The 25,997-nt window shown below is 36.5% G+C and overlaps 4 protein-coding genes and 1 non-coding gene across 7 annotated transcripts; all 5 read right to left on the reverse strand.

Moving 5' to 3' along the window:
* Positions 1-170: 170 nt before the first annotated feature.
* Positions 171-3,217, reverse strand: grem1a (gremlin 1a, DAN family BMP antagonist). The gene is made up of 2 exons (XM_051645500.1): positions 3,018-3,217; positions 171-2,333 (listed from the first exon to the last, which is right to left on the reverse strand). The coding sequence occupies exon 2, from the start codon at positions 2,330-2,332 to the stop codon at positions 1,802-1,804; it is 531 nt and encodes a 176-aa protein (XP_051501460.1). The 5' UTR covers position 2,333; positions 3,018-3,217; the 3' UTR covers positions 171-1,801.
* Positions 3,218-3,387: 170 nt separating this feature from the next.
* LOC127410304 (neuroendocrine protein 7B2-like) lies at positions 3,388-6,601 on the reverse strand. Its single transcript, XM_051645499.1, has 6 exons — positions 6,473-6,601; positions 5,924-6,158; positions 4,744-4,893; positions 4,366-4,478; positions 3,812-3,865; positions 3,388-3,694 (listed from the first exon to the last, which is right to left on the reverse strand). The coding sequence occupies exons 1-6, from the start codon at positions 6,473-6,475 to the stop codon at positions 3,581-3,583; spliced, it is 669 nt and encodes a 222-aa protein (XP_051501459.1). The 5' UTR covers positions 6,476-6,601; the 3' UTR covers positions 3,388-3,580.
* A 3,110-nt stretch (positions 6,602-9,711) lies between these two features.
* On the reverse strand, positions 9,712-14,003 carry actc1a (actin alpha cardiac muscle 1a). The gene is made up of 9 exons (XM_051645052.1): positions 13,918-14,003; positions 11,930-12,081; positions 11,620-11,748; positions 11,310-11,420; positions 11,136-11,220; positions 10,846-11,007; positions 10,419-10,610; positions 10,061-10,242; positions 9,712-9,967 (listed from the first exon to the last, which is right to left on the reverse strand). Exons 2-9 carry the CDS (start codon positions 12,056-12,058, stop codon positions 9,824-9,826), a joined length of 1,134 nt encoding a protein of 377 aa, XP_051501012.1. The 5' UTR covers positions 12,059-12,081; positions 13,918-14,003; the 3' UTR covers positions 9,712-9,823.
* A 4,673-nt stretch (positions 14,004-18,676) lies between these two features.
* LOC127410141 (ribonucleoside-diphosphate reductase subunit M2-like) lies at positions 18,677-25,648 on the reverse strand. 3 transcript variants are annotated; one of them, XM_051645223.1, is made up of 11 exons: positions 25,628-25,648; positions 24,630-24,689; positions 24,335-24,403; positions 23,507-23,653; positions 22,191-22,307; positions 21,963-22,096; positions 21,636-21,730; positions 21,422-21,555; positions 21,229-21,333; positions 20,836-20,949; positions 18,677-20,238 (listed from the first exon to the last, which is right to left on the reverse strand). In XM_051645223.1, the coding sequence occupies exons 1-11, from the start codon at positions 25,631-25,633 to the stop codon at positions 20,086-20,088; spliced, it is 1,134 nt and encodes a 377-aa protein (XP_051501183.1). In that variant the 5' UTR covers positions 25,634-25,648; the 3' UTR covers positions 18,677-20,085. The 3 variants fall into 3 exon arrangements, with proteins under 3 accessions (XP_051501183.1, XP_051501185.1, XP_051501182.1); XM_051645225.1 differs by lacking the exon at positions 25,628-25,648 and adding an exon at positions 24,840-25,589; XM_051645222.1 differs by lacking the exon at positions 25,628-25,648 and having other exon boundaries at positions 24,630-25,589.
* Positions 21,796-21,932, reverse strand: LOC127410494 (small nucleolar RNA SNORD94). The gene has a single exon (XR_007892138.1). It is a non-coding gene; the product is annotated as a small nucleolar RNA SNORD94 (small nucleolar RNA).
* Positions 25,649-25,997: the final 349 nt, after the last annotated feature.

Below are 25,997 nucleotides of genomic sequence, written 5' to 3' on the forward strand. Positions count from 1 at the left end.
GCTCCGGGACCATGGCCAGTCTAAACAATTAAAGGGATAGTTCACCCAAAAATGAAAATTCTCTCATCATTTGCTGAGATGCTGGGAATGCTTTCCCAGATATAAATGGCTTACTTTCTTCTGCTGAACACAAATGAAGGTTTTTAGAAGAATATCTCAACTCTATAGGTCCATACAATGGAAGTGAATGGTGACCAGAACTTTGAAGGTCAAAAAGCACATAAAGGCAGTATAAAAGTAATCCATATGACTCCAGTGGACAAATTCATATCTTCAGAAGAAATATGATAAGTATAGTGAGAAACAGATCAATATTTGTCCTTTTTTTACTCTAAGTTCTCCTCCCTGCCCAATAGGTGGCGATATGCACTAAGAATGCAAATGGCCAACAGGAAAAAGAATGTGGAAGTGAAAGTGGAGATTTTTTTAATATAAAATCACTAAAATGTTGATCTGTTTCTCACCCACACCTATCATATCGCTTCTGAAGACATGGATTTAACCACTCGAGTCTGGCCACCATTCACTTGAATTGTATGGACCTACAGAGCTGAAATATCCTTCTAAAAATCTTTGTTTCTGATCAGCAGAAGAAAGAAAGTCACACACATCTGGGATGGCATGAGGGTGAGGAAATGATGAGAATTTTGATTTTTGGGTGTTTAGAAAAGGCAGTAACTTTATTTTGCATATTGAGTAGCAATGCAGTGACTTCTGTGGCCACATTAAATCATTACAAATATTAAAAAAACTGTGTCCTGTTCCAATGACAGTGTACATGTAAAATAATATAAAATGCCTTTTAAATATTCTTTGAGGAACTATAACTCTTGATTTTATCTTGATGAGCATAACATTTTTTATTGATAACAGTATGCTGCTTCATCGCACCTCATTGGGATTTCATTAATGTTTCTTAAACATTGAAAACATCTTGACTTGACTATTTCAAAACTTTAAGTTTGTCAAAACGCAGTAACTACACATTTTGTCCAAATCATTAAGACTGAAATTGGGCCTAGTAGACAATGATCTGTCCTGTGACAGGCAATTTTGACTCAAAGATGCTCCGATTCAGAGAAAAAAGTCCAGCTTTTTTATAATCCACATTTGGCTAGATAATCAATAAACAATTTTCTCATTTTCAGTGTTGGCGTATTTGCTGCGTTTTGGCCTTGTAGGGTAGCATTAATGTTTCCATTTGCAACCCATATATTAAATGCTTGTATTAGCACCAGGATAAATGCACTGGACTGGATCTTGTTTTCTTTTTACAAAATTACTTATTAGATTACAACCACAATATGTATGAAAACAGGCCTATCCTACATTACAAAAAAAGCCACAGAGTAAGCTATTTGTGTGAATGTGCAAATCTTGCTCCACACAGTGGAGAAAAATATAATCTATTGTATGTCACACTTTGTATAGTATTATAACTTATTCTGTTTTTAAAATACATTTAATTGCATAAATTGTATTTCTTCACAACATATAGGCCACATTTTGATTTTCCCTGCTGAAAAAAAAGTGCTAAAACCAGCCTAAGGTAGTTGGCTGGTCTTAGCTGGTCGTCCAGCTGGTTTTAGAGGTGTTTTGGGCACTTTTTAACAGCTCAGACTGGGAGACCAGCTTTTAAGATCGTTTTAGCTGTTTGTTTGCTTGTTTTTCAGCAGGGTTAAACAGCTAATGACGGAGGAAACATAAACAATGCTCCTACATAATTCATTTCAGCTTTAGAAATGCACTGAATCGTAACTTTGAGACAAAAGCACACAAGTAAAACAAAGAATGTCAGCACTTAATCCAAGTCGACAGATGTACAGCGGCACTCCTTCACGCGCCGCACGCGCTTCGTCTTGGTGAATGGGATCTGCCCGGGACAGACAAGAGTGTATGTAACGGTGGTAAAAGTCTTTGGCTTGCACATAGAGCACGACTTGAAGACACTGTCCTCTTGATAAACGTGAGGAATATAAAAGGAGTTGCACTGTCCGTAACAGAAGCTAATGATGATGTCGCGCTTCTGGCACCCGTCCTCGGTGATCGTCTGTTTGAGCGGCTGTGTTTTGCACCAGTCAAGTTTCAGATAACGGCGCTTCGTTACGTGTAAAGCCACCTGGCTGGAGTTCAGCACCTCGTCCATGACCGAAGACGGCCCCATTCCCCTGAAACTGCCCTGCGGTGTCTGCGGTGACTGTTCCGTCTCGTTGGTGATGTATTTATTTGGGTGAGGAATGGCGCCTTGAAATCCCCCGGTTCCCCTGCTTTTCGCCGGATTGTAGAGCAGCCACAAGATCACGACAGTGACAGCAAATGCGTCTTTAGTCATCCTTTCGGTCATAAAAGAAAGAGCTATAAGCTATACATTATTTAAATAATTATTCATTATTTGTTCTAATTTATAGATGTATGCTGTTTTAAAAATGATTCCTTAAAGAAATGTCATATAGTACTTGGCTGAAGACACATACAGTATTTGTTTATGGATAGTTTTCACTAATATAAAAAGTCACATACTTGAACATATATGTAACATATATTTCAAAATACAAAAAAATTGCTTTTTCATATATGTAACATATTTTCCCAAATCATAGTAGAATTTGAATATGTACAAATAACCCCAAATATATTAACTATATATATATATATGTATATATATATATATATATATATATACACACACACACACACACACACACACACACACACACTGTACAGTATGTATGGCCATGTATTGGATTATAAACACCAGTTAGCTTCAAGCAGGCATCTAGGAAAGATGTTTGCCTATTTAAAAAAAAAAAAAAAAAAACATTTGAAGCTCTGAACCATTTTACCAAATGTTCTTAGGTTTTGTTTTCCTTTGTAAAAAGAGAAAATCCTACATAATTTTGAGGGTTAACTGCTGATTACCAATATTATAATTTTTCTTAACTCATTGAAGATGTGAATTTAAATATATACCCATTTTTTTAAAACATACATAATTATCCAGATGATTGTAAACTTACCTCGGATTAATAATTTTTTGTACCTCTTCACATGGACTGCAGCTAGGTTCTTCACTAAGCTCTGTACATGCTATAACAAACTATGATAAATATAGGTTGACTCAGATGATCCAGATCTCAGAGTGTAGTCAAAATAAGGCATGGAATTTCTGAGCTCTGACATTTAAGAGACTGGTGCAGAATACAAGGGGCAGTCCACGCCTCCTCTGAACCACACATTATTCTCAGCATTTTGGGGATGTTCCAGTGCATCAAGAGGGTGAGGTCCTTCATGATAGTTATGGATGCATATTGTGATATTGAAATTTGACTTGTTATTCTAACAGATGAATCACAAAGTTAAAAGTACATGCTTCAATATATCTGCACATGAACATATATATTATTTTATTTGATTAAATGGTATTAAAACAAATTTTATGCCAAGGGACAAATCATTCATGTTACAATCACCCTTTCCTTCTCTTTTCATAAAATGATTCATTTGAATATTGCACATAATTTAATGCTAACTTTACTGTGAGACTTTTTCATTTTACATATATTAAAGAACCACATAATGTTCAGGTCTTGATATTGCTTGTAGTTTCAGCCTCATCTTCCTCTGGGAAATGAGGCACTGATTTCTTGGCCACCACATTATCCAGCCTCTGTCCCATCAGATATGGATTTGCACTCTGAAACACAGTCAGTGACAGGTCTTGTGACATTCTCACTGAAAATACAAAACGAGTATGTAACGGTGGTCCATCTTATAATTCTTAAATATTTCTTTTGTTATATTCATAACATACCCTTTTTCTTCTTTTAGGCCCACCCTTCAGTTTTTCATACAAAAGTCCTTTGTTCTGTAAGAATAAAAATAGATCTTTAGGCTAACTGAGTGTATTTACACATCTGTACATTATATAAACTTCTCCATAACATAGACAAAGTGATGACTGAATAAGTAAACTACCCACTACAGCACTAATACATATTTTTCAGAGAGAAATATAAGGGCCTTCTACATTGTTTACAAATTATCTTGTTGTTCCATTTACTTATAATTTATTATGCCAATAAGTATTTTAGAATATTACATAATTTTAGAGAAAGACTGAAGTTACATGACTGAATCATCAATTATATAATGTGGTAATGCTCAGAAATACTGTATGCTTTGATAGGTTACCATTATTCTACCAAATAAGTTTGTCTGACCTTTGAGTAAAATTAAAATAACTTCACTTATCTTTATTCACTTAATAAATCACGTATTTCAATTAATTTAATTGAAAAGCAGGATTAATTTCCTCCAATCTGAGTGAGTCTCCAGTCTGTTTCAAGGTGCCAAGTGTGAACTCACCCATTTTGCTAGTGCAGGGTAGTCATGCTCAGGGTCAAAAAGGTGCTGATGTTTCTGGAATTCTCGACTGAACTCTGCAGTGTCTGGAGAATTCTCTAAACATCCATCAGCAGCTATGAAAACATTAATCACAATTAAAAAAAATAAAAAATAAAAAAAAGAGAGAGAGATACACCACATTCCCTGATATATTTAAATCATACACAAGTTTCAAGGTGTCTTTCTTATGGGAAAATATGGTAAGCTTCTTCAATGAAATGTTAAAATACTTTTTAGGCTCATTAGTTTCTTCTTGGTTTATGTTTGAGCGCTTTGATCAGAATGAATGCCTGCTTTATAATTGCAGATTCTGCTATAGCTGCACTATGAACTGCATACCAGTCTTTCCAAGGGGGCAAGGATTAGGAGGGTCGGGGTAACCATGGTCCTCACTGAAGTCTTTGGGAACATTGTCCCCAGTTAACTCTGCAACAATGTTAGGGATGTTCCCATACGGTCCAAGATGCTGGAGTCCCTCATGAGCACCACCTAGTGGGCATATTGTAAAAGACAAAAGAAACACCAAGGCAATTCCATAACGAGGACAAGTCATTAAGCTCATTTAGGATAAAACGTAATTTTGACCAGTTCTTATGGCATTAGGAGAACAGGTCTATAATGAATAGGTATGTAGACTCTTTCAGGACAAGTATAACTGTATAAAATTGATAAATTAATGTAAATTGCAAAGACCACTGGGCACAAATGATAGTCTATCACACTCAAACATTGTGTGCAATACCATTTGCCTAAAAGGGATAGTTCCACCAAAAATGAAAATTATATCATCATTTATTCACCCTCATGCCATCCCAAATGTGTATGACTTTCTTTCTTCTGCTGAACACAAACAAAGATTTTTAGAAGAATTTTTCATCTCTGTAGGTCCATACAATGCAAGTGAATGGTGGACAGATCTTTGATGCTCCAAAACACACATCAAGGCAGCATAAAAGTAATCCATAAGACTCCAGTGGTTAAATCCATATCTTCAGCAGCGATATGAAAGGTGTAGTGATAAACAGATCAATATTTAAGTCCATTTTTTTCTTTAAAATCTCCTACCTGCCCTGTAGGTGGCGATATGCACAAAAAATGCAAATCACCAAAAATAAAAGAATGTGAAAGTGGAGATTTATAGTAAAAAAAAAAAAAAAAAAAAAAAAAAGGACAAATATTGATCTGTTTCTCACCATACTTATCATATTTCTTCTGAAGATATGAATTTGTCCACTGGAGTCATATGGATTACTTTTATGCTGCCTTTATGTGCTTTTTGGAGCTTCAAAGTTCTGGTCACCATTCACTGCCATTGTATGGACCTACACAGCTGAAATATTCTTCTAAAAATCTTCGTTTGTGTTCCCCAGAAGAAAAAAAGTCACACAGTAAATAATTAAAGTATTTTCATTTTGGGGTGAACTATCCCTTTAAATTTACTGATAAAACATCTTTAAACGCGTGAAATAATTAAGTTTCATCATATTATAAGCTATACGTTGTACACAAAAGCTCTTACCCTGGATACTGAGAGGACCCACTATGTTGGTGGCCTGGTGCGCAGGATACTCTACTCGTGGCCGAGCGATACCCAGCTGCTCCATCACACCGTGAAGCAGACGCTGGATATCAGCCTCCGACAACTGATCCACTGTGCGTGGACTGCGGCCAGAGACGACAGCCATCAAGCTTATCGTAACACTCAAAAGAACCGCGTGTTTCATTTTCGGAGCCGAACCCAACACTGACGTTAACTACATCGACAACAAACAGGAATTAATTTTATGTAAATAATGGGTGTTATATAAACCGCATTTAAAAAATGTACACTAAATAAAATAATTTTGGTTGTATCAGATATATAATTTAAAGGTTAGCATTTAACTGCTCGAAGAGAAAAACACATCCATGCTACGTCACTAATAAACAGGCTTGATAAAAACATTGTCCATTAAATGCGCACATAATAAAACAGATCGTATTCTCATTTATAAGAAGCTAAAAACGGTATGTTACGGTATAAGGACTAAATGAAATAGCTGAGCAAATATAAAATGAGATAACATACCATTAAATTTGGATTCAGAGGGGTTGTCGGTATCAACAGAGATGCCGTCTTCCTCCACGCTTCATTTGCTCTGTTGCCAAGCAGCAAATCATCTCACCTTTACAAATTATTACCATTGGCTGACGTGCAGTGACTAGCACACAACGCTTTACAAACATCCCGGTGTATTCAATGAAGCAATAATTATATTGTGGCGTCAATAAACATATGTCATTTCTAAGTTCATCAAAGCCTATAATAAATAAATCACTTGCTTGCAAAATCTGATAGCCTATATAAAATTATTGTTCACAGCCTATATTTGGGCATAGGCCTATATGTATACTCACTGAGCACTTTATTAGGAACACCTGTACACCTACTTATTTATGTGATTATCTAATGAGCCAATCGCGTGGCAGGACTGCAATGCATAAAATCATGCAGATATGGGTCAGGAGATTCAGTTATTGTTCACGACAACCATCAGATTGGGGAAAAATGTGACCTCAGTGATTTAGACCGTGGTTTGAGTATTTCTGTAACTGCTGATCTCCTGGGATTTTCACACAGAACAGTCTCTAGAGTTTACTCAGAATGGTGCAAAAAACAAAAAACATTTCTGTGGACAGAAACGCCTTGCTGATGAGAGAGGTCAGTGGAGAATGGACAGACTGGTTCATGCTGACAGAAAGTCTATGGTTACTCAGATAGCACTCTGTACAATTGTATTGAGCAGCAGGGCCGTAACCACCATACACATTGAGGGAGACATGTCCCCCCCAGTATTCACAATAGGCAAGGCAAGTTTATTTATATAGCACATTTTATACACAATTGCAATTAAAAGTGCTTTACATATACATTTAAAAGAAACAATTAAGTAATTAAATTGTTCGGCCGTTCGGCCCTGTTAGTGGGGGGTGTTGGGGGGGTGTTCTGCCCTTGTTGCCCAAAAGTTGTTGAAAAGTTGTTTCACAGCCGGACCACCAGGAAAAGTCCCAGTTCTCCCTATGGCCAGTCCGCCCCTGGCAACATATGAAGAATTTATTGAACTTAGCTTATACCAGGCTAGTGGGGGGCATTCCCTGCAAAAACAAATTAAAAATAATAATTATGTAATAAATTATGTAATAAATTAGAACCACTTGCTTGATCTAAACAAAATAGGTGTAATTTTAAAGCTTAGAATCTGGACTTTACAATGCATATAGCTGATCCTACCAATTCTTAAATAATGCTTTTTAATTTGCTGACAAATAAGAACTGTTTTGTTCTCATCATTTTAATCACAACAATTATTTTCAGAGTTGGTAAAAACATTTAAAAAAAAATTAGATGACCATGTTTTATTGTCAAAAAAACAAAACAAAAAAAAACAAATGGTGTGTTCAGATGCCCTGTGTGAACAAAGTCATGGAACTTTAATCAGTCAGTTTTGACCAGAACACAAAATAAACGTTAACGTCTCAAAGTATTTGCCTAAGTTGACAAATTTTGCCCTATAACCTTTGTCCCTCTATTTACACAATATCACTATTACTCCCCTGGGGGCCTTTTACACCAAGTCTGGGTTAAGTCTCCCTCACCACCTTTTTTTTTTTTTTTTTTTTTTTTAATGACTTTAATCAAAACAGCCTTCTGCTATTTTTTCTTTTCACACAAATTATGTTGTTCCATCAATAGTCAATAAAAATAAATGTATTTTTCAATCTTGATACACTTTGTGATTTGTGAGCAATTTTTTTAAGGTGTGCCTTTATCTCCATTTACCCTATATGAAATATATGTTGCATTGGCTCTACAGTATGTACAGGAAAGGATGTGACTTTTTTATAATAGTGAAAACCATGGTCATACTGTACATACTATGTGTTTCAATATAGCCTGTATATCATTATGGTCTGATTCTATCCATGTTATGCACCTGTCAGTGTATTCAAATTAACACTCACTATGGACAAAATTAAATACATCAAATTTTTGTCATGTTATGACACATTTGCAGCAAATAATAATAATTAATTTAGCTCTCCTTTCCTAAGAATACAACTAACAACCAAGCATAAACATTTTTCTCTGGTAGCCTATTCTCTGGAATAGGCTCTGCATTGTGTGCTTGTCACGAATGAGGGAAGTCACGAGAGCAGGATCTAGATGCAGCAACTTTAATAAAAAATAAATCAAATACCAAAAACAGGGTAAACACTGGAACAGGGCAAGACTAGGAACTAGGGAACAAAACAAACGTTACAAACAAGATAGCAACCGGAACATGAACTGGAGAAACACACAACAACTGACAAAGACAAAGAAAAGGGCATTATATACACAGGGTAATGGAAAACAGGTGAGAACAATTGGGAACAGCTGGCAGTGATGAGGGCAGTGAATTATGGGAAATGTAGTCAGGGAAAACAGAAGACAGAGGCTAAACACAAGTCAAAACAACAGTGAATCATGACAGTGCTAAGCCTCAATTTGGATTTCAATAGGGAACATTTCTGTCATGAGCTCCTGTGAATTGTTTTTGATTTCTTGATAACCATCCTTTCATGCATTATTCAACAGAGTCTATGTGCCTTTTATGGCAGATAAAAGACTTGGGCTAGTTGTCACACTTTTTACTCTAGTGCTGTGAATATGTCTCTGGGTATGTTTATTTTCGAATGTCAATTTTTGCATACATTAAATTCTTGGCTAAAAACAAAACTATTGACAGTGTCCACTGTTATTAACAAGGAAAAAAGTTGATTTAACAATTAATGAATTGTCTAAAATTTCAACATTTAAAATACATGAGACAACCTGCCCCAAACTGACATTTAAGGAAAAACCTTGTCTTAAGACAACAAACTCTACCTTCATAGATGGCCCTTGTCTTAACGTATCTCGGTGTCATTTTATATTAAATATTAAATATTGGAATTATTCTAATTTAAACCAACATAATGGTTTTGTATGTTCATCTCCCCTATATATGAGTGTACCTATATAGCCAATGATTTCAGGCTCCACTAAGTTCAAATCTAGTGCCTTTAACTGTCCAAGTCAAACTCCATATGTATTCTAGTTTATGGTAGAAATTCCACATTAAAGAATTTAGGATGAAATGGATACTAATTAATTTGGAGGAAAAAAACCCATTGATCCTTGATCATTCAATGAATGAACCTATAGAAAAGGTTGCATTTGTCAGTTTACATACTAGCTGCATTTTCTTCAAACCCTAAATACTCGAAGACAAAACACAATGAGGGTTGAGAATACTGTTAAAGTCACAACTTTTATTACAACAGTACATGTATATACAGTAAAAGGCACAGTACAAACACAGACAAAGGGGTGATTGGATCGAAGAGGATTGGAGGTTTAGAAGCACTTCCTGTGGACAATGGAGGGACCTGCCTCATCATATTCCTGCTTGCTGATCCACATTTGCTGGAAGGTGGACAGGGAGGCCAAGATGGAACCGCCGATCCAGACAGAGTACTTACGCTCAGGGGGAGCAATGATCTAGAGAGTGAACACGACAACATGAGTTTAGTCAGACTGTAGTACTGGAACTATACAAGAACCAAAAGCTCATTCAGTGAGTTTAATGTTTACCTTGATCTTCATTGTGCTGGGGGCCAGAGCAGTGATCTCCTTCTGCATGCGGTCAGCAATACCAGGGTACATGGTGGTACCACCGGACAGGACGTTGTTGGCATACAGATCCTTGCGGATGTCGATATCGCACTTCATAATGCTGTTATAGGCAGTCTCATGGATACCAGCAGACTCCATACCTGTCGGAAGCATAGAGCAAAGTCACATGATGAAAGATCAAATGACTAAAGTAGCTAGGTTAACCTGCTGTATTTGCATATTTACACAAGGAAGAACTTTGTGATGAATGTAATGTGGGGACACAAAGGGAGATGTAATGAGGTTTGGGGTCTTGAAAGGGACGGACAATACATACCAATGAAGGAAGGCTGGAAGAGGGTTTCGGGGCAGCGGAAACGCTCGTTTCCAATGGTGATGACTTGGCCGTCAGGCAACTCGTAGGATTTCTCCAGAGAAGAGGAAGAGGCAGCAGTTGCCATCTCATTCTCAAAGTCCAGAGCGACGTAGCACAGCTTCTCTTTAATATCACGCACAATCTCACGCTCAGCTATGGAATAGAAAATATTTTGAGAGCAAGCGCAAGTATATGCAATGAATATACAGTATATACATCTGGCCCAGGCATTGAAAACATACAGTGATTGTTTACTTTATTAAAACATACTATTAAACAACAACAAAAACTACAGTGTTTAAATGTTTTGTATTATGCAACATATTTTGTTTGAATTTCGCATATTCAACAGGATAGACTGAAGTATAACTCTTGATTGAGCACCCACCTGTGGTCACAAATGAGTAACCACGCTCAGTCAGAATCTTCATCAGGTAGTCAGTCAGGTCACGTCCGGCCAGATCCAGACGCATTATGGCGTGAGGAAGAGCATAACCCTCATAGATGGGGACGTTGTGGGTCACACCATCACCGGAGTCCAGCACGATACCTGTAAAGCAGGGCACTAGCATGTCAAGTATCGCTCATGAATAGATTTACTGATACCTATATGCATTGTATTACAGTATATGTGTATGTAATATATGTATTGTTTCTAGAGATCTGAAAGACACTGACCAGTGGTACGGCCAGAGGCATACAGGGACAGCACAGCCTGAATGGCAACATACATGGCTGGGACATTGAAGGTCTCAAACATGATCTAAAAAAAGGAAGAATGTCAGTTTAGCACTGGTATACATAAACCTTGATCAAGCAGTATATGAAAACCCAAGATGCTGGTGAGCGTACCTGTGTCATCTTTTCCCTGTTGGCCTTGGGGTTAAGGGGGGCCTCAGTGAGCAGTGTGGGGTGCTCCTCAGGGGCCACACGCAATTCGTTGTAGAAGGTGTGGTGCCAGATCTAATGAATGTAAGAATTAATGGAGTGAATCCCTATAGGTGACTGCCCATAGATTGTAGGTTTACTTGTTAACTAATAAGAATATAATCCCTCTCATGTTGTAATGACTGAACTAAATGAATAATTTACAACTACAGTAATCCATACGATTATTCTGGGTTTATCTTTTCGCATTATGTTTTAAGTCTTAGATGGCTACCTTCTCCATGTCATCCCAGTTGGTGATGATGCCATGTTCGATGGGGTATTTCAGAGTGAGGATACCCCTCTTGCTCTGGGCCTCATCTCCGACGTAGCTGTCCTTCTGACCCATACCGACCATCACACCCTGTGGGGGAAAAAGGAATCATGGTTCAGACATCACCAAACAGTTACATAACAATCAATCAATTAGTTTGATTAACACAATGTTGCAATTATCATCAATAAAATAGTTTTCCAGTTCCAGTTAAGCAACATTTTATATATTAGTTGGAGCCAGAAATTCATCAAATGTTTCGGAGGCCCACCTGGTGACGGGGTCTGCCCACAATAGAGGGAAAGACAGCACGGGGAGCATCATCACCGGCGAACCCAGCCTTGACCAAACCAGAACCATTGTCGCACACAAGTGCAGTGGTCTCATCGTCGTCACACATGATTGGTCTTGACTAGGATGGTCCTACAAGGAGGAAAACATGCGTAAGGAGAGCGTATTAGGTACAATTAGGTTATAACTCATTATACCATATAATAACATTCATTTCAATGAATGAATGCCCACCTCTGTTCAGTTATGACCTGCTCCAGTGTTCTGAGTCACTTTGACTCAGAAATTTTTTTTTAGCTTTATGCACTAAATAAGCCTACATTTAAATGATTATATCATGGCATAACAGTTTGGAGTAGAAACAATAATTATTTTAATTAGAAAGCTGAGATTATTATTTTTTACTTTAGCACATAAAACTCTGAATGTGTTTCTGGGCGACTTACAATGATGAAGTTACAATTAATTTAATAAATTGAATAAAATATACGTAGTTATGTAGTTTTAACCTCATCATGTAGGCCTACATTACAAACCTCAGTTAAGAAGTATATTGCCGCACAGTGCTTGTAAAATGTTTTTAACTCTAAATTAACCAGTGAGGTCAAAACAGAGCCTGCAGAAAAAATGTATTATCAAACAAGGCCAACAAAAGTCCAAAAGGGGCACAGCAGATCCCCTTTAAACTATTTTAGGCATCAGCTCTTGCCATTCCAAACGGAAGCCCCTGACCGAGTGTTCTATCTGTCTAAGTGACAGCAGGACTTAAAGCTTGTCTCAGCTGTCCAAACTGAAACTGTAAGGGATCTACTGGCAACATATGCCACTTCACTACATCTGTTGATAACTTTCTTTATTAGTGCATCAAAAGTGACCCCTTTAAGTCCTAGACAAGGATTCTAATCCAAGGAACATCAGTAATTCACTGTCAACATGTCAGAACTGCCCTGAAAACCCTAACAAGTTGACTATACTCAATTGATTGAGTAAACTTGTTCCCCCAATTGAATTGAGAAATGGCATCTCCTAAACCTGTGTAATTAAGTTCACTTAACTTATTTAAGTTAAGGTAACTAGATGCAAGTAGACTTAACTCAGATTTGCTATGAATGTTGTTGTTTCAACCTTTTGAATTTAATTAAATGGACCTAATTTAGGTCACACAATAACACAGCTTAAATTATCCCCTAAAGGTGACATCACACAAAACAACTATTTGCAACAAAACAGCATAAATAATACTACAAAAGAGCTAAAACCTCTATGAATTCTTAATAACAACTATTTAAATGCCCCCATACTGTATGTTCCCTTTGACCAAGGAAACATAATTAAATAATTCAAGCGAAAGACATTATGGGTATTCCAAATAGCCTCAGTTTTGTACTCAATAATTTGAGTTATTAAAACTTAAAATCTTAAGTCTATAGATATTTGAGTTTTGGCCCAAAACTTGACATTTCAAGTAATGTTTAATTAAGAAAATTCATCCTTTTTTCCAGTTATGACAACATTTGGGTTTACAGTTTGCCAATCAATGACAAATACAGTAGTTACCACATCACACTTTATAGATACACTCAGGTTGACCTCTATCTCCTTCATTACTTCACATCATTAAAACCTCATGTTTTACAAGAATAGGCAACCATCCGTTATGGCTACAGATACAATCTTAAAGGATGGGCAATTATATGCAGAATAAAATTGTCAGTCTCCATTAGGAGACAGTAGCTTAAGAATCTTGTCTTCTTAAGTAAAAAATAAATAAGATCTGCTTAGAGTAGACCATAAATGTAAATGTAACCAATTATCCCTTATTTGTATCAACAGCACAGTGTTGAATTCCAAAGATTATTGTTCCTTCCCATGTAGAAGGTGAAACGTTGTATCCTAACACTGCACAAGGACTATTTCTTCTCACATATCCAGTAGTCCATAGATATAAAAGTAGAAGCAAACACTCACCAAGTTGTAGCACAAGAATGGAGTTTCCACTAGGATGAAGGGCATGAAGGATGCCCCTAAAATACGGTAGTGGTTGGGAGGGCTAGGGTTCAGGGGCGGGCTCAGGAGTTCACACAACACCAAATAAGAACTGCCAGAAAAATGGCCCATAGTAAGTATATCCTGTGCTTGATGGTCCTGACAGGATAAGTAAAATGGACAGATGTTTCTCAGGAGATGACAGTACCTATTAGGTACAAAAATAAACAGTCAGTATTTCCAATTCGAGATACTTTCAGAGCCAGGTGGGAGGTCAAATCAAATCAAGCACTATTCTTTGATGCTTTTTAGTACATTGTTAAAAGTGGTAAAATGCACTGGTTACCTTAAGGAGCTATACCTACCTGAACTACCCATTAAACATAGTTTTGTTGGTGTAACCTAATGTATTTAGGTTGATTCAGTGATGTTAAATGAGATTTTTGACTTGAATAAAACCAGTTAATTTAGAAGTTAATTTAGATGTTTACATATGTATGTCATATTTTGTTTTGATGTGTGACAAAAACCACAAAACTGTTATGATGAATGGATATTCAGAGATACAATTCCATCATAAAGAAAAGTAATGTACACAATGTAAAAAGTCGTAACCTCCAATTGTTACCTTAAGGATCTATTTCTACCCAACTGAACCCTTAATATATATATATATATATATATATATATATATATATATATATATATATATATATATATATAGTACTGTGCAAAAGTCTTAGGCACATAAGATGTTTCACAAAAGCATGTCTTAAGTTAGTTATTTTTATCTTCAGCTTAAGTGTGTCAATATGAAATATACATTACTTTTGCAAATAGAAAAGATTAGAATAGAAGAACAGGGAGCCCTGCAACAGATGTCATGGCCCCCATAAAGTCCCCCACTGAACATCGTGTCAGTCTGAGATTACATACTGTATAGAGACAGAAGCAATTGAGACAGCCTAAATAGACAGAAGAACTGTGGCTAATTTTCCAAAAAGCTTGGAACATCCTATCTGCCAACAACCAAGAAAAACTGTGTCCAGGTGTACCTAAGAGAACTGGTGCTGTTTTAAAGGCAATGGTGGTCACACCGAATATTGATTTAGCTTTTTATGTTTACTGGACTTTGTATGACATTAAGTGATAAATGAAAACTATTTATTTAATTATTTTTGAAGACATCCTCACTATGCAACATTTTTCACAGGTGTCTAAAACTTTTGCACAGTACTATACATAAATATGTGTGTGTGTGTGTGTGTGTGTAAATAATGTAAATTATTGTCAATTAAACTATTTAAATTAAAGTTTAATTAAATAATTAAACTTAAATAATTAATATTTATTCTCAATTAAATAATGTACATTATTTAAAGATGACTCAGTTCCGTTTGATTTTGTTTTGCATGAATCTTTAAAATAGACTGAAATATTTATTTTGGGTGTATGTACTGCATGTGGATAAAGACACATGTTTTGTTAACCTTTCCTGTTTTTAAATTAGGTAATTCTTAACAACAACTCACCAGAGAAGTTATGCATGTTATGCAAAAGTAGACAATAGCAGATGCACAATAGTGAGTTTGTGATTGCCTACTTGCCTAATTGTGGTAATTGTGTGTTTAAATGTTCTTTTTTGGGTTTTAGCTATCACTTGCACCAAAAGGAATCAATAAAATCCCATATTTCCCAAACACTTTATGATCTCTGACAAAGAATAATACACCAATAAATGTGGAGTGGAAGGTCACATTTTAACATCTAGTTAGATTACACAGATGTAACACTAGATGTGTGCGGTGAAACTAAGGACCTAGACCTGAGTACATCACCTTTGTCAAATCGTCAGAGCCCTGGCATGCCATGGGGGGGGGGGGGGGGTTAGAAAGGCCTGTCTCTCTGCAACTGCTGTCTAGGACTGCTGTTCTCTGATTGGCTCAGCTCTCTCCTTTTAGGGTCATGGTGAGTGACAGCTGCTCCTAGCTAAACATCAGTGCTGTTCCTCAGTGTTGGTTGCTTAGCTTCATCTCCTTATTTGTCACCTTCTCTCCCTTTATCTCACATAACACTATGAGAAAACAAAGCATTTCCCTCTAAATAGCCTGGGTTACACTGTAACATGCAGTTGTCACCTAAAGGGTGGTATTTCTACCAGATCTGACCCTTACAAATTATTTTTGTTGGGATTCAGATTGATTTTGTAATAAGTTGATGTACTGTACATTAATCATATGAAGCACATTTTTTGTAGTTTGATGCTACACATATGCTTTGGGTTAAACTGCTGTACAAAACACATAAAATGTGCATATCCTGTGTCATATGAATAAATGGTTCATTTTTGTACAGCATCCATCAGAGTGGACCATTTGTCTCCTGCCTTGGTGTGATGCTATCTTTGTGTTTTTTCAGGCTTGGTGGACAGGAGATAATGTTCTATTTGTGATCCTGATAGCTTAAGGCTGACTGAAAAAGACTGTGATATCAGTGGGATACTATCTTCTAACCTTTTGTTGTCTCTTTTCATTTCAGATTTCTGGAGATTCTTATTGGTTCTTCGGTCAGTCGTGCCAAAGTTGGATCATGTGTATTCATTTTTGAGCACTGTAAAGTTCAAGCGTTACCGATAGATGTGCTATTATTAGGTGTTTTTCACACTAGGCTCATAGCATATCTACAGCACACAATCCTTTAGGATTCCCTTGAACCTGCATGTTCTGTGGCCTATATTAGCATCTTTTTATAGCTGTGACGATGCTGTCTACAGACCTGCGTGCAAAAAGAGGTCATTGTTAATCATTTGCTTTGCAATAATGCAGTGGATTCTAGGCATATGTAACAGTCTACTGTACTGCCGTACAATGCCAAAAAGCAGTAACTACACTAAACTGAGTTACGACTGAAATCAGGTCTCTTTGTCTACACTGACAAAAATGTTAACCTAAAATCTAAATTTACTGGTTTGATTATAGTCATAAATATTAATTAACAAGTCTGAGTGAACCTGACTTCATTAGGTTACACCAACAAAACAAGTTGTAACCAGTGTTGAGTGTAATCCAATTACAAAGTAATTAGTTACTGAAATCAAATGACTTGTAAAAGAAGTAGTGTAATGCATTACATTTTAAATTCTTGTAATCAGATTACAGCTAGTGACATTTTAAATTAATTACATTACTTTTAAGTACATTATAGGGTTAGGCTTATTTCTATTTTCTTTTTTTTTTAATCCCCCTTTTCTCCCAATTTGGAATGCTCAATTCCCACTACTTACTAGGTCCTCGTGGTGGCGCGGTTACTCACCTCAATCCGGGTGGCGGAGGACAAGTCTCAGTTGCCTCCACTTCTGAGACCGTCAATCAGTACATCTTATCACGTGACTTGCTGTGCATGACACCGCGGAGACTCCCAACATGTGGAGGCTCATGCTACTCTCCACGATCCAAACACAACATACCACGCGTCACTATTGAGAGCGAGAACCACTTAATTGTGACTACGAGGAGGTTACCCCATGTGACTCTACCCTCCCTAGCAACTGGGCCAATTTGGTTGCTTAGGAGACCTGACTGGAGTCACTCAGCACACCCTGGATTCAAACTCGTGATTCTAGGGGTGGTAGTCAGCGTCAATATTGTGAACATTGTGAAGGAGAAATGTGAGGTGCTGAGTGTATGACTTGTGTGTAACAATGAACAAGAAATACATTTTTCTTATTTTAATATGGCTCTAAAACACCGACATAAGGTACAGCGATTGCAGGTTACTACTTTTTACAGTGTATGAGTGTCCTGTGACAACAGGTTTGGCCTAATACTAAAACCAAGTAACTGTTTCAGTGTTGGTAGTTACTGTGTTCTGCCTTTGTAGGGCAATGTTCTGTCTGATGAAACAACAATGGAATAATATGCATTCGTGAAACTTATGTGAGATACATAAAAGATAAATGCAAAAAGGAATTAGGATGGTCCCATAGGACTTTTATGTGGCAATATTTACTGGTTTGTAATCTATTAGCGACATTTCTGAAACACTGCTGTATGGGGGGGGGGGGGGGGGGGGGTCTACAGTAATGGTCAGACAAAGCAACCAACCAACACAAGCAATTTTACAAGGCCTTGTCTCCTTAAAAGGGCATGTAGGGGACAGGATTTGCCTGTTTCAGACAGCTGCACTTCCCAGAAGACCCCTACTTGGAGTGTGACAACTGTTAGCCCCAAATGCTTTTTAACATTCATTGTATGAAGAACAATGGTTTGTTGATCAAACAAGTAAAGACATGACCCTGCATGGGCCATGCCAGAGACTGAAAAAGTTTTGCTAAATGTTGAGATCTTCCTCTAAAGCAGGCTGAAGGTGGCTATAGTGTTTGCAGACGCTTTGGTTAGTTAGAACTTCCGCAATATTTTCCAGAATATCTTGTCTAAATAGAAACTAATCATATGTACATATCCGATTAACCAAGGTACGAGATTCCATGTAATACTGAGCTGTTTCAGCGATATAATGTTAAGATCTATCGTGTGATGATTTGGCAATTAAAGCAGCTGCTGTCAGTGAAAGTCAGTCAGTCAGGTTCATGGACTGCTGACAGGCATGCTAATAAGAAAAACTCATTCAAATGATCCTCAGCATAATAAGCATGTCCCTAAATCCATTACTATTCATAATTCTGACATTTGGCACTGTCAAAAGATATTTTTGCCACTCTGAAATAGAAACTTGGACACACCAAGCTACAATGTTGTTTTAATATTTAAGTTTAAAAGAACATGACATTGTAAAAGCACAATCGTTTGAGTGATTGGGCTATATACATTTTTTTTTAACTAGCTCTTTAAACAAAATATGTTAGACAGAATGTTAATCTCAGTCACCATTCACTTTTTAAAGTATAATCAAAAAAATAAAATGCAATGAAAGTGAATGTGACAATCTTATCTATTCAACTATAAAATTGAAAATAAAAGCAATAGTTTGAAGAGAAAGACGAAATTGTATTATTTGAGTGCTTGTGTTGGAAAATAGCAATAATTTAATTTCCTGAGGTATTCATGTTCTTGCCCTTTTAAGGGTTACGAACTGCTTCTACAACTTAAAATTCTTGCTGTCCCATGCAGAAATTTAGTTGTAATGTTCTGAGTACTTAGATTGGGCGGTCACCCAGCTCATGCCAGGAGTGTCCCGGATAATGAGTACTATTAATAAACTGAGTACTTTGGACGTTTCAATGTTAGCAATGTTATCACTGATGTGCATGCAGGAAACCATGTAACCTATTCACTGTACACTAAAAAAAAAATCACTACATCTTAAAACCACAAATTTAACATCAGTTTTCAAACTAAAAGCATTTGGAATCTTTGCATCTCAAAGGGCCTTTTTCAATTCAGGGCTCAGACCTTTTGAACAATGCAGTTGTGAATTTTCTATGACTGATCTAGTTTGCAATTACTGACCAAATATATATATATTTTTAAACAAATTCAAAGATTAGGTTTTGACTGAGTCACTGAGAAAGAAAAAAAAAAAAAAAAAAAAAAACCCACACCAATTCACTAATGAATAGGACATCACTCTACTCAAGGGCAAATACCTAACCAATTAAATATTTTAAAGCAGAGATCTAGAAGTCATTCTATTTCAATGCCTGGGAAAATCAATTTTCCAAGTTTCTCATACCAAAGTATTGGAGGTCCATTTTTGCATTTGTTTTAAATGGCCTTATACCAAACCCTTCACTAAAGATGACAGGGCTTACATGTATCTTCTTAGGTGTTAGTCAAATTGGCTTGCGTCACAATTTAAGATTTAAAATTTGCTCAAATGCGCAAAAGCCATCCGCATTAACAAATTCAGATAAAACATACCTGAACATTGACAAAATGAATTCTAAAGACAACTAGGGTACAGAATGCAGTAGCAAGATGGAAGACATCAATTACCCCTTCCCTCTTTAGGCAAAACAAGGAGAATATAATTTGTTTATTAAAAAAAAAAAAAGCAATGAAAGTACACTAAAACAAATCATTTGTAAACTATAATAAAAAGGGTGTTGCTGTTCATCCGGAATGAAATCTGAAGATGAAAAGTGCGAGTTTATAGCTTATAAGTGTCCATTCTGGCACTCAAGATTGAGGTTTAAAAATCAGCATCCAGTCTAAAAGTGTTATCTGTAGGTCCAGACATGACTCCCATTCTCTGATACTCGCCGACTCGCTTCTCAAAAAAGTTTGTCTTGCCCTCCAAGGAAATGTTCTCCATGAAGTCAAAAGGGTTCTCCACTTTGTAGATCTAGGAAGAAATTCAAGAAGGTCAATGACACCTCAAATTCTATCAGTTAAATTAGAAAAACATAAGTGTCACCTGTAACTAATCACAGATACTGATCTGAAGTCAGCCAGACACCACCTCCCATTATGAATTGATATTTAAACTACACCGCCAAATCACAGATATGGTCTATGCAGATTAATATGGCAAAATAGCTGGGAGTCTCATTTCGTTATTCTGCATCTTTGCCATTATAAAAAAGAAAGCTGTAATACAGTGATGTAATCTGATTACAAACTAGCAGCTGATCTAATAACCATCAAAATATAGTGTAACGTTACATTGCCATTTTAAAATAATATTACGGACTTTGAGGTTACTCAAGTAACTAGTTTGCACATTTCTAAAATTATATATTTATGTAGAAACCATTTAAAACATGGATTATGTAAATGCGTTGGAAACACGTAGAACGTTTTTGTAACGTGACAACTTTCCCATGAAGTAATCCAATTACAATGTTAGTAATAAGCAATCTGTAGATTGCCCTTTTGAATACAAAAACGGTGATAAATGTGCTCAGCAATTCTAACATTTATAAAAAATAAAAACCTCTACCTTGTCAAATCCCAGCTCTAGTAGTAGTCTGTCAGCCACAAATTCAATGTATTGCTTCATCATGTCACCGTTCATGCCAATTAGCTTCACTGGCAGAGCCACGGTCAGGAACTCCTAAGTAGTCAAAGATACAAATTTTAGTTCAAATTGTTCAGCGATGAAGGGGACTGATCAGAGTCTCCATAAAACCACCCTTTGCAGGTTTTAAGCCAGCAAGTTGACAATCCATTCCACCCCCCCAAAAAAGTAAAAAGCTAACATTCTGTCTAATGTTTCCTTTATATTCAATGAAAGGATTTCATACACATTAACATAAGTTTCTGCAAGTGAACTACCCCTTCAGGCATAACAGAAATGCTACACCTGTTGGCGTTATATGGTAAGTGCACAAACCTGTTCAATTTCAACTGCATTTGTTATAATTTTCTTTACAGTTTTTTCTGATGGCTTGTTGGCCAAGTGCTTGAACATGAGACAGGCAAAGTCACAATGAAGACCCTGTTTGAAAATGAGAACAAATTAAACCTTACCCTTTACACAACACTTCTCAGAATATTTAGGTCGGTGCAAATCTTAAAACACTTACCTCATCTCTGCTGATAAGTTCATTGGAGAAGGTGAGTCCAGGCATGAGTCCCCTCTTCTTCAGCCAGAAAATAGCAGCAAAAGAACCAGAGAAAAAAATTCCTTCTACAGCAGCAAAAGCCACTACTCTCTCCCCTGTATACAGAAAGAGGAGACTTACAAATTTCCAAGCAATTATTACCAACAATATGAAAACTACAGGAACAACAACATACCAAATTGTGCGTTTTTGTCCCCAATCCAGCTGATCGCCCAGTCAGCCTTCTTCTTTACACATGGCATTGTCTCAATGGCATTGAAAAGATATTCTCTACAAGAGCAAAACATTTCATAAGTCAGTGTCCAAACATCTTGAGTAAAAAAAAATAAACTCAGAGAGCTCAGTTTAGGCGACTATTTCGTGCTGACACTGTAAAATCAGCTGACCACATGTCCACTGATCTCCAGGCAGTCAACACTCAGCTCCCATTATCAGCTGAGGTACGTACCCCTGCGCATCTCATCATTGCTCTCAAACTCTTACAACATGTCTAATAACCCACCTCTCTTTGGGATCTTTGATGTATGTGTCAATCAACAGACTGTACATTTCGGAGTGGATGTTTTCCATGGCAATCTGGAAACCGTAGAAGCAACGGGCTTCAGTCACTTGGACTTCCTGAGTGAATCGCTCCACCTAGAGCACCATAGAATAAATGTGCATTGAAAACTGGGTTGAACCGTTATGCAAGCTTATTAACATGCTTGTTAAAGATTGCCTCTGGACTCACCAAGTTCTCATTGACAATGCCATCACTTGCAGCAAAGAAAGCCAAAACATGGGAGATAAAATATCTCTCGTCATCTTTCAGAGAATCCCAGTGCTGAAGGTCTTTGGACAGATCAACCTTGAAAGAAAAATAAACACTGCAATGTGCATACAGTTTGTCTAAATAATTGGTCGTTCAGCTTTAAGGCAGGGTAATTATAGTCTGGGATTTATTTAGTTATTTCCATTTTATAATTAATGTAACTTCCAATTTAGTTTTCACACTTTGAGAAAACAAAAGACAGTGTTTTCTAGTGTCATTTTAGCTTTAGTATTTTATGGCTGCCAAAGCTAAAGCATCAACTGATCATTTAAAATATCTAACGTCATTAAACTTCTCCAGGCAGTCTTGTTACCTCTATCTAGTCAGTGGCGGTTCTAGCTTGTATGGCGCCATGGGCGAAACCCGCTTCAACACACCCTCAAAGTTGTTGACGGGGGGCGGGTTGTGCATGTGTGGGTGCCTCGTGCTGCCCCCCCACAAGATGCCGCCCTGGGCAACGGCACGTCACCCATATAATATAGGGTAAAGTAAAAGTGGGAGTTAAGCTTGATCACCACTGTATCCATATTCAATTCCTTAAATGGTTAAAAATCATTACAAAACTAATCTTTGGGACATGATCAACTTGGGAGATAATTTGATTTTACATCAGGATGTGTGGCAGAGCGCATTAGGACCACCGGTTGGAAAAGCAATGGTAAAGAAAATCACAGAAATTTGAGGTAACTCTTTGAGGTTTATAAAAAAAAAGTTGACAGTGTTTGTTAATGTTACATATGACTTATGTAAGAGTACATAAGAAAACAAACTTCAATTTTAGATTTTTTATATTATCATTTTTCCTGCTCCACTTTACAAATACTGCCTGGAGAGAAAATAAATAAATCAAAAAGGGATTAGTATGGAGCATCTTCATTTCTGCATTAAGTAGGAGACATCCTAAGCTTTCTATAAAAGGTATGTCAGATTATGTGGCATTTGAAGTGCCATACTTTTCTTGGCACTTAAGTGTCCAAAAGTGTCCCACTTTTCCTACATGTGTAGCAAACTAAAATTAAGGTCACTTTCATCTTATTAGTTCTAGAGTTATTAAAGTATTCATTTTTCCAATAATTCGGTTTTTTATTTTTTACTTCAATTAACATACTTTTTAAATTTACTTTACGTTTTTGTTAAGAATAACACTGCCATGCAGTCCAGAGGAGTTAATCACCAGACACTTACCAGGGACAAGCTTAGTTTCTTACAGGCTAATTATTAAATTAAAAGTATACCTCCTCAGCAGTCCAGAAAGAGGCCTCTGCTTTCTTATACATCTGCCAGATGTCATGGTACTGAATTGGGAAAATGACAAAGCGATGGGGGTTATCCTTCAGAAGAGGCTCTTCCTCTGCAACCACTTTCCTAGCTTCTGTTGGTTCCTTTAAAAACAAAAAAAACAAAAAGTTACTTGTAACATCATGACACATCGATAATTAAATGTTCTTTAAACCTACCCTAAAGTTAGTCTCCGCTTACAAATATTCTATATATATATATATATATATATATATATATATATATATATATATATATATATATATATATATATATATATATATATATTACTGTTAAAGTATTTATATTGTTCAACTTTGATAGCGTTCAGTAGCTAGCCACGAAAAAGGCCGGTAAACCAAAAAAAATGGTGCTCCACATGACTACAGCAAAATAACGTTAAAACTTTTTAAATAAAAATCCCGCCATTATGTACATTTAAAGCTGTGTGGTCATGGCAAACGTGCATCGTCATCAAGTCTGCGTCGGTTACACAACCTGAAATCAGTTGAGCTACTGACCCGCCAAAACAATATTACTCAAGAACATTTATAACACTCTCCAATAGAAAATAAGCATTTTTAAAAGAACTGTTATAGGGTCCTTAGTTACTACGAGCTTGTTAACATGAAAACAAAAGCCCAGATCATGAGGCTAGTTGAGCCCGACTTGGCGCGCTTTTAAGACATCGTTCTATAAATAATGCTTTACATGTTTACCTAATAAACATCCATTATTGTCGTCAATCCTGAAGAAACGTACATATGAAGTGAAAGAAAACATACCTCCGAATCGTCGAAGATTTTACGCGCCGTTTTGGACGCAAGGACTCTTGTAGAGTTCAGGCTTGGTGGCTAAGGAAAAAAAAAAAAAAAGACAATACATTTTTCCAAACAAATTCAGACCAAGATTGTAATAATTGATCAACATTCGGCTTTCAATTGCTAACAGATTTAATATTTCTGTCGCGATAACAAGTATTGACCACACTTAAATTAACCAAAGTACCTCTGTACACGTCTTTGAAATAAATAACATGTATACACGTTTTATCTAATAACCCCTAAAATAGCACCTTACCGTGTTTTCTTTGTCTACAATGGACATGCTTGTCACTTTTGAAGAAAGAGTGTTTTCATTCTTGGTTTTCAGTGGAGAGCGAGTTGACAGCATCGTGAAGTTTAGAGTGTTTGGTAATAAAGAATAAGATAAATTATTTAGTTAAAACAAACATACAATATATAACCCAAAGCTATAAATAAAAGAAATTGCAGAGGTTCCTAGATCCACCTGGAGCGAAGAAAACGAAGTATGAATTCTGGTGTTTCCTTTTTATATATTCGATCTTGGCGCTCAATACCAGCCAATAGGAAAAGGGCAAATTCACTTCTTTGTTTGGTCCTTTTAATTTTTGCGTGAAATGAACCAATAAGAATTCTAGAAGACATCACGTGGGAACTTTACGCTCGCGGGAAATTCAAACGCGTTTGGGGGGATGGAAAGTGTTACACAAATACTGAACATGATGTTATACAAGAATGTTGCTTAAAAAGGCGCGAATATGAACCAAACGTAATTTAATTTTTTTAAATTAAATGTTAATATATTTCGTAATACATACAAACACACATATATAATACTTTACAAATACATCTTCATGTTAACGGCCTACTCAAGAAAAACTTACATTTACTGGCTATGGGATTTCTATTTACAAATTACATTTGTGAAATGGTTTTATTTGTAATTCCGTTCGAAGTTTAAAAGAGAAAGATATAGACCTATAGGCACCGCTGCAGATTGCAATTGTAGCTGACATACAAATGTCACATTAAACAGCAAACAATAAACAATGTAAGATCAAAGAAAACCCTGACTGCTTTTGGGGGGTTAAGTGAATTTATATGTGCCAGTTTTACAATGCAAGCCTATTTCCCCCCAACACTACCGACAGGAAGACGTTTCGCGTCAGATTTGAGTAAACATCAAAATACCCTTAACAATCATCAGTAAAGCCTTACTCTCGCCCAATAAAACAATGAACTTATAACACGACATTTAACGCTTATATTTAATACCTCCATAAAACCATCCCGCTGACATGGCGTCAAATGCTTTGACGTTGTTGATTTCGCTTCTCTTGTTTACAAGTATAAAGATCATATTGGGCGTCATTCGTTAATATTAAATGCACTGTCCTATCTAAAAAGAAAGTTTATATGTAGAGAGAAAGTATATGTACTTTGCCACAACAATCAGTTGTGAAACCAGCAGCTCGCTCAAAGCAAATACGACAGCTCGAAGCTTTTCTTATAGAAAGAAACACAACATTAACACAAAACTCAAATTAATGACTTCAAAACGTATATTATTACACTCAAAATACCTCGATATAACTTGCTTTTTTAACAACAAAAACGTTTTCAGAACGCGGGAGAAGGAACAATA

This window comes from Myxocyprinus asiaticus, chromosome 19 (genome assembly GCF_019703515.2).
Source record: "Myxocyprinus asiaticus isolate MX2 ecotype Aquarium Trade chromosome 19, UBuf_Myxa_2, whole genome shotgun sequence".
NCBI classification, from domain to species: domain Eukaryota; kingdom Metazoa; phylum Chordata; class Actinopteri; order Cypriniformes; family Catostomidae; genus Myxocyprinus; species Myxocyprinus asiaticus.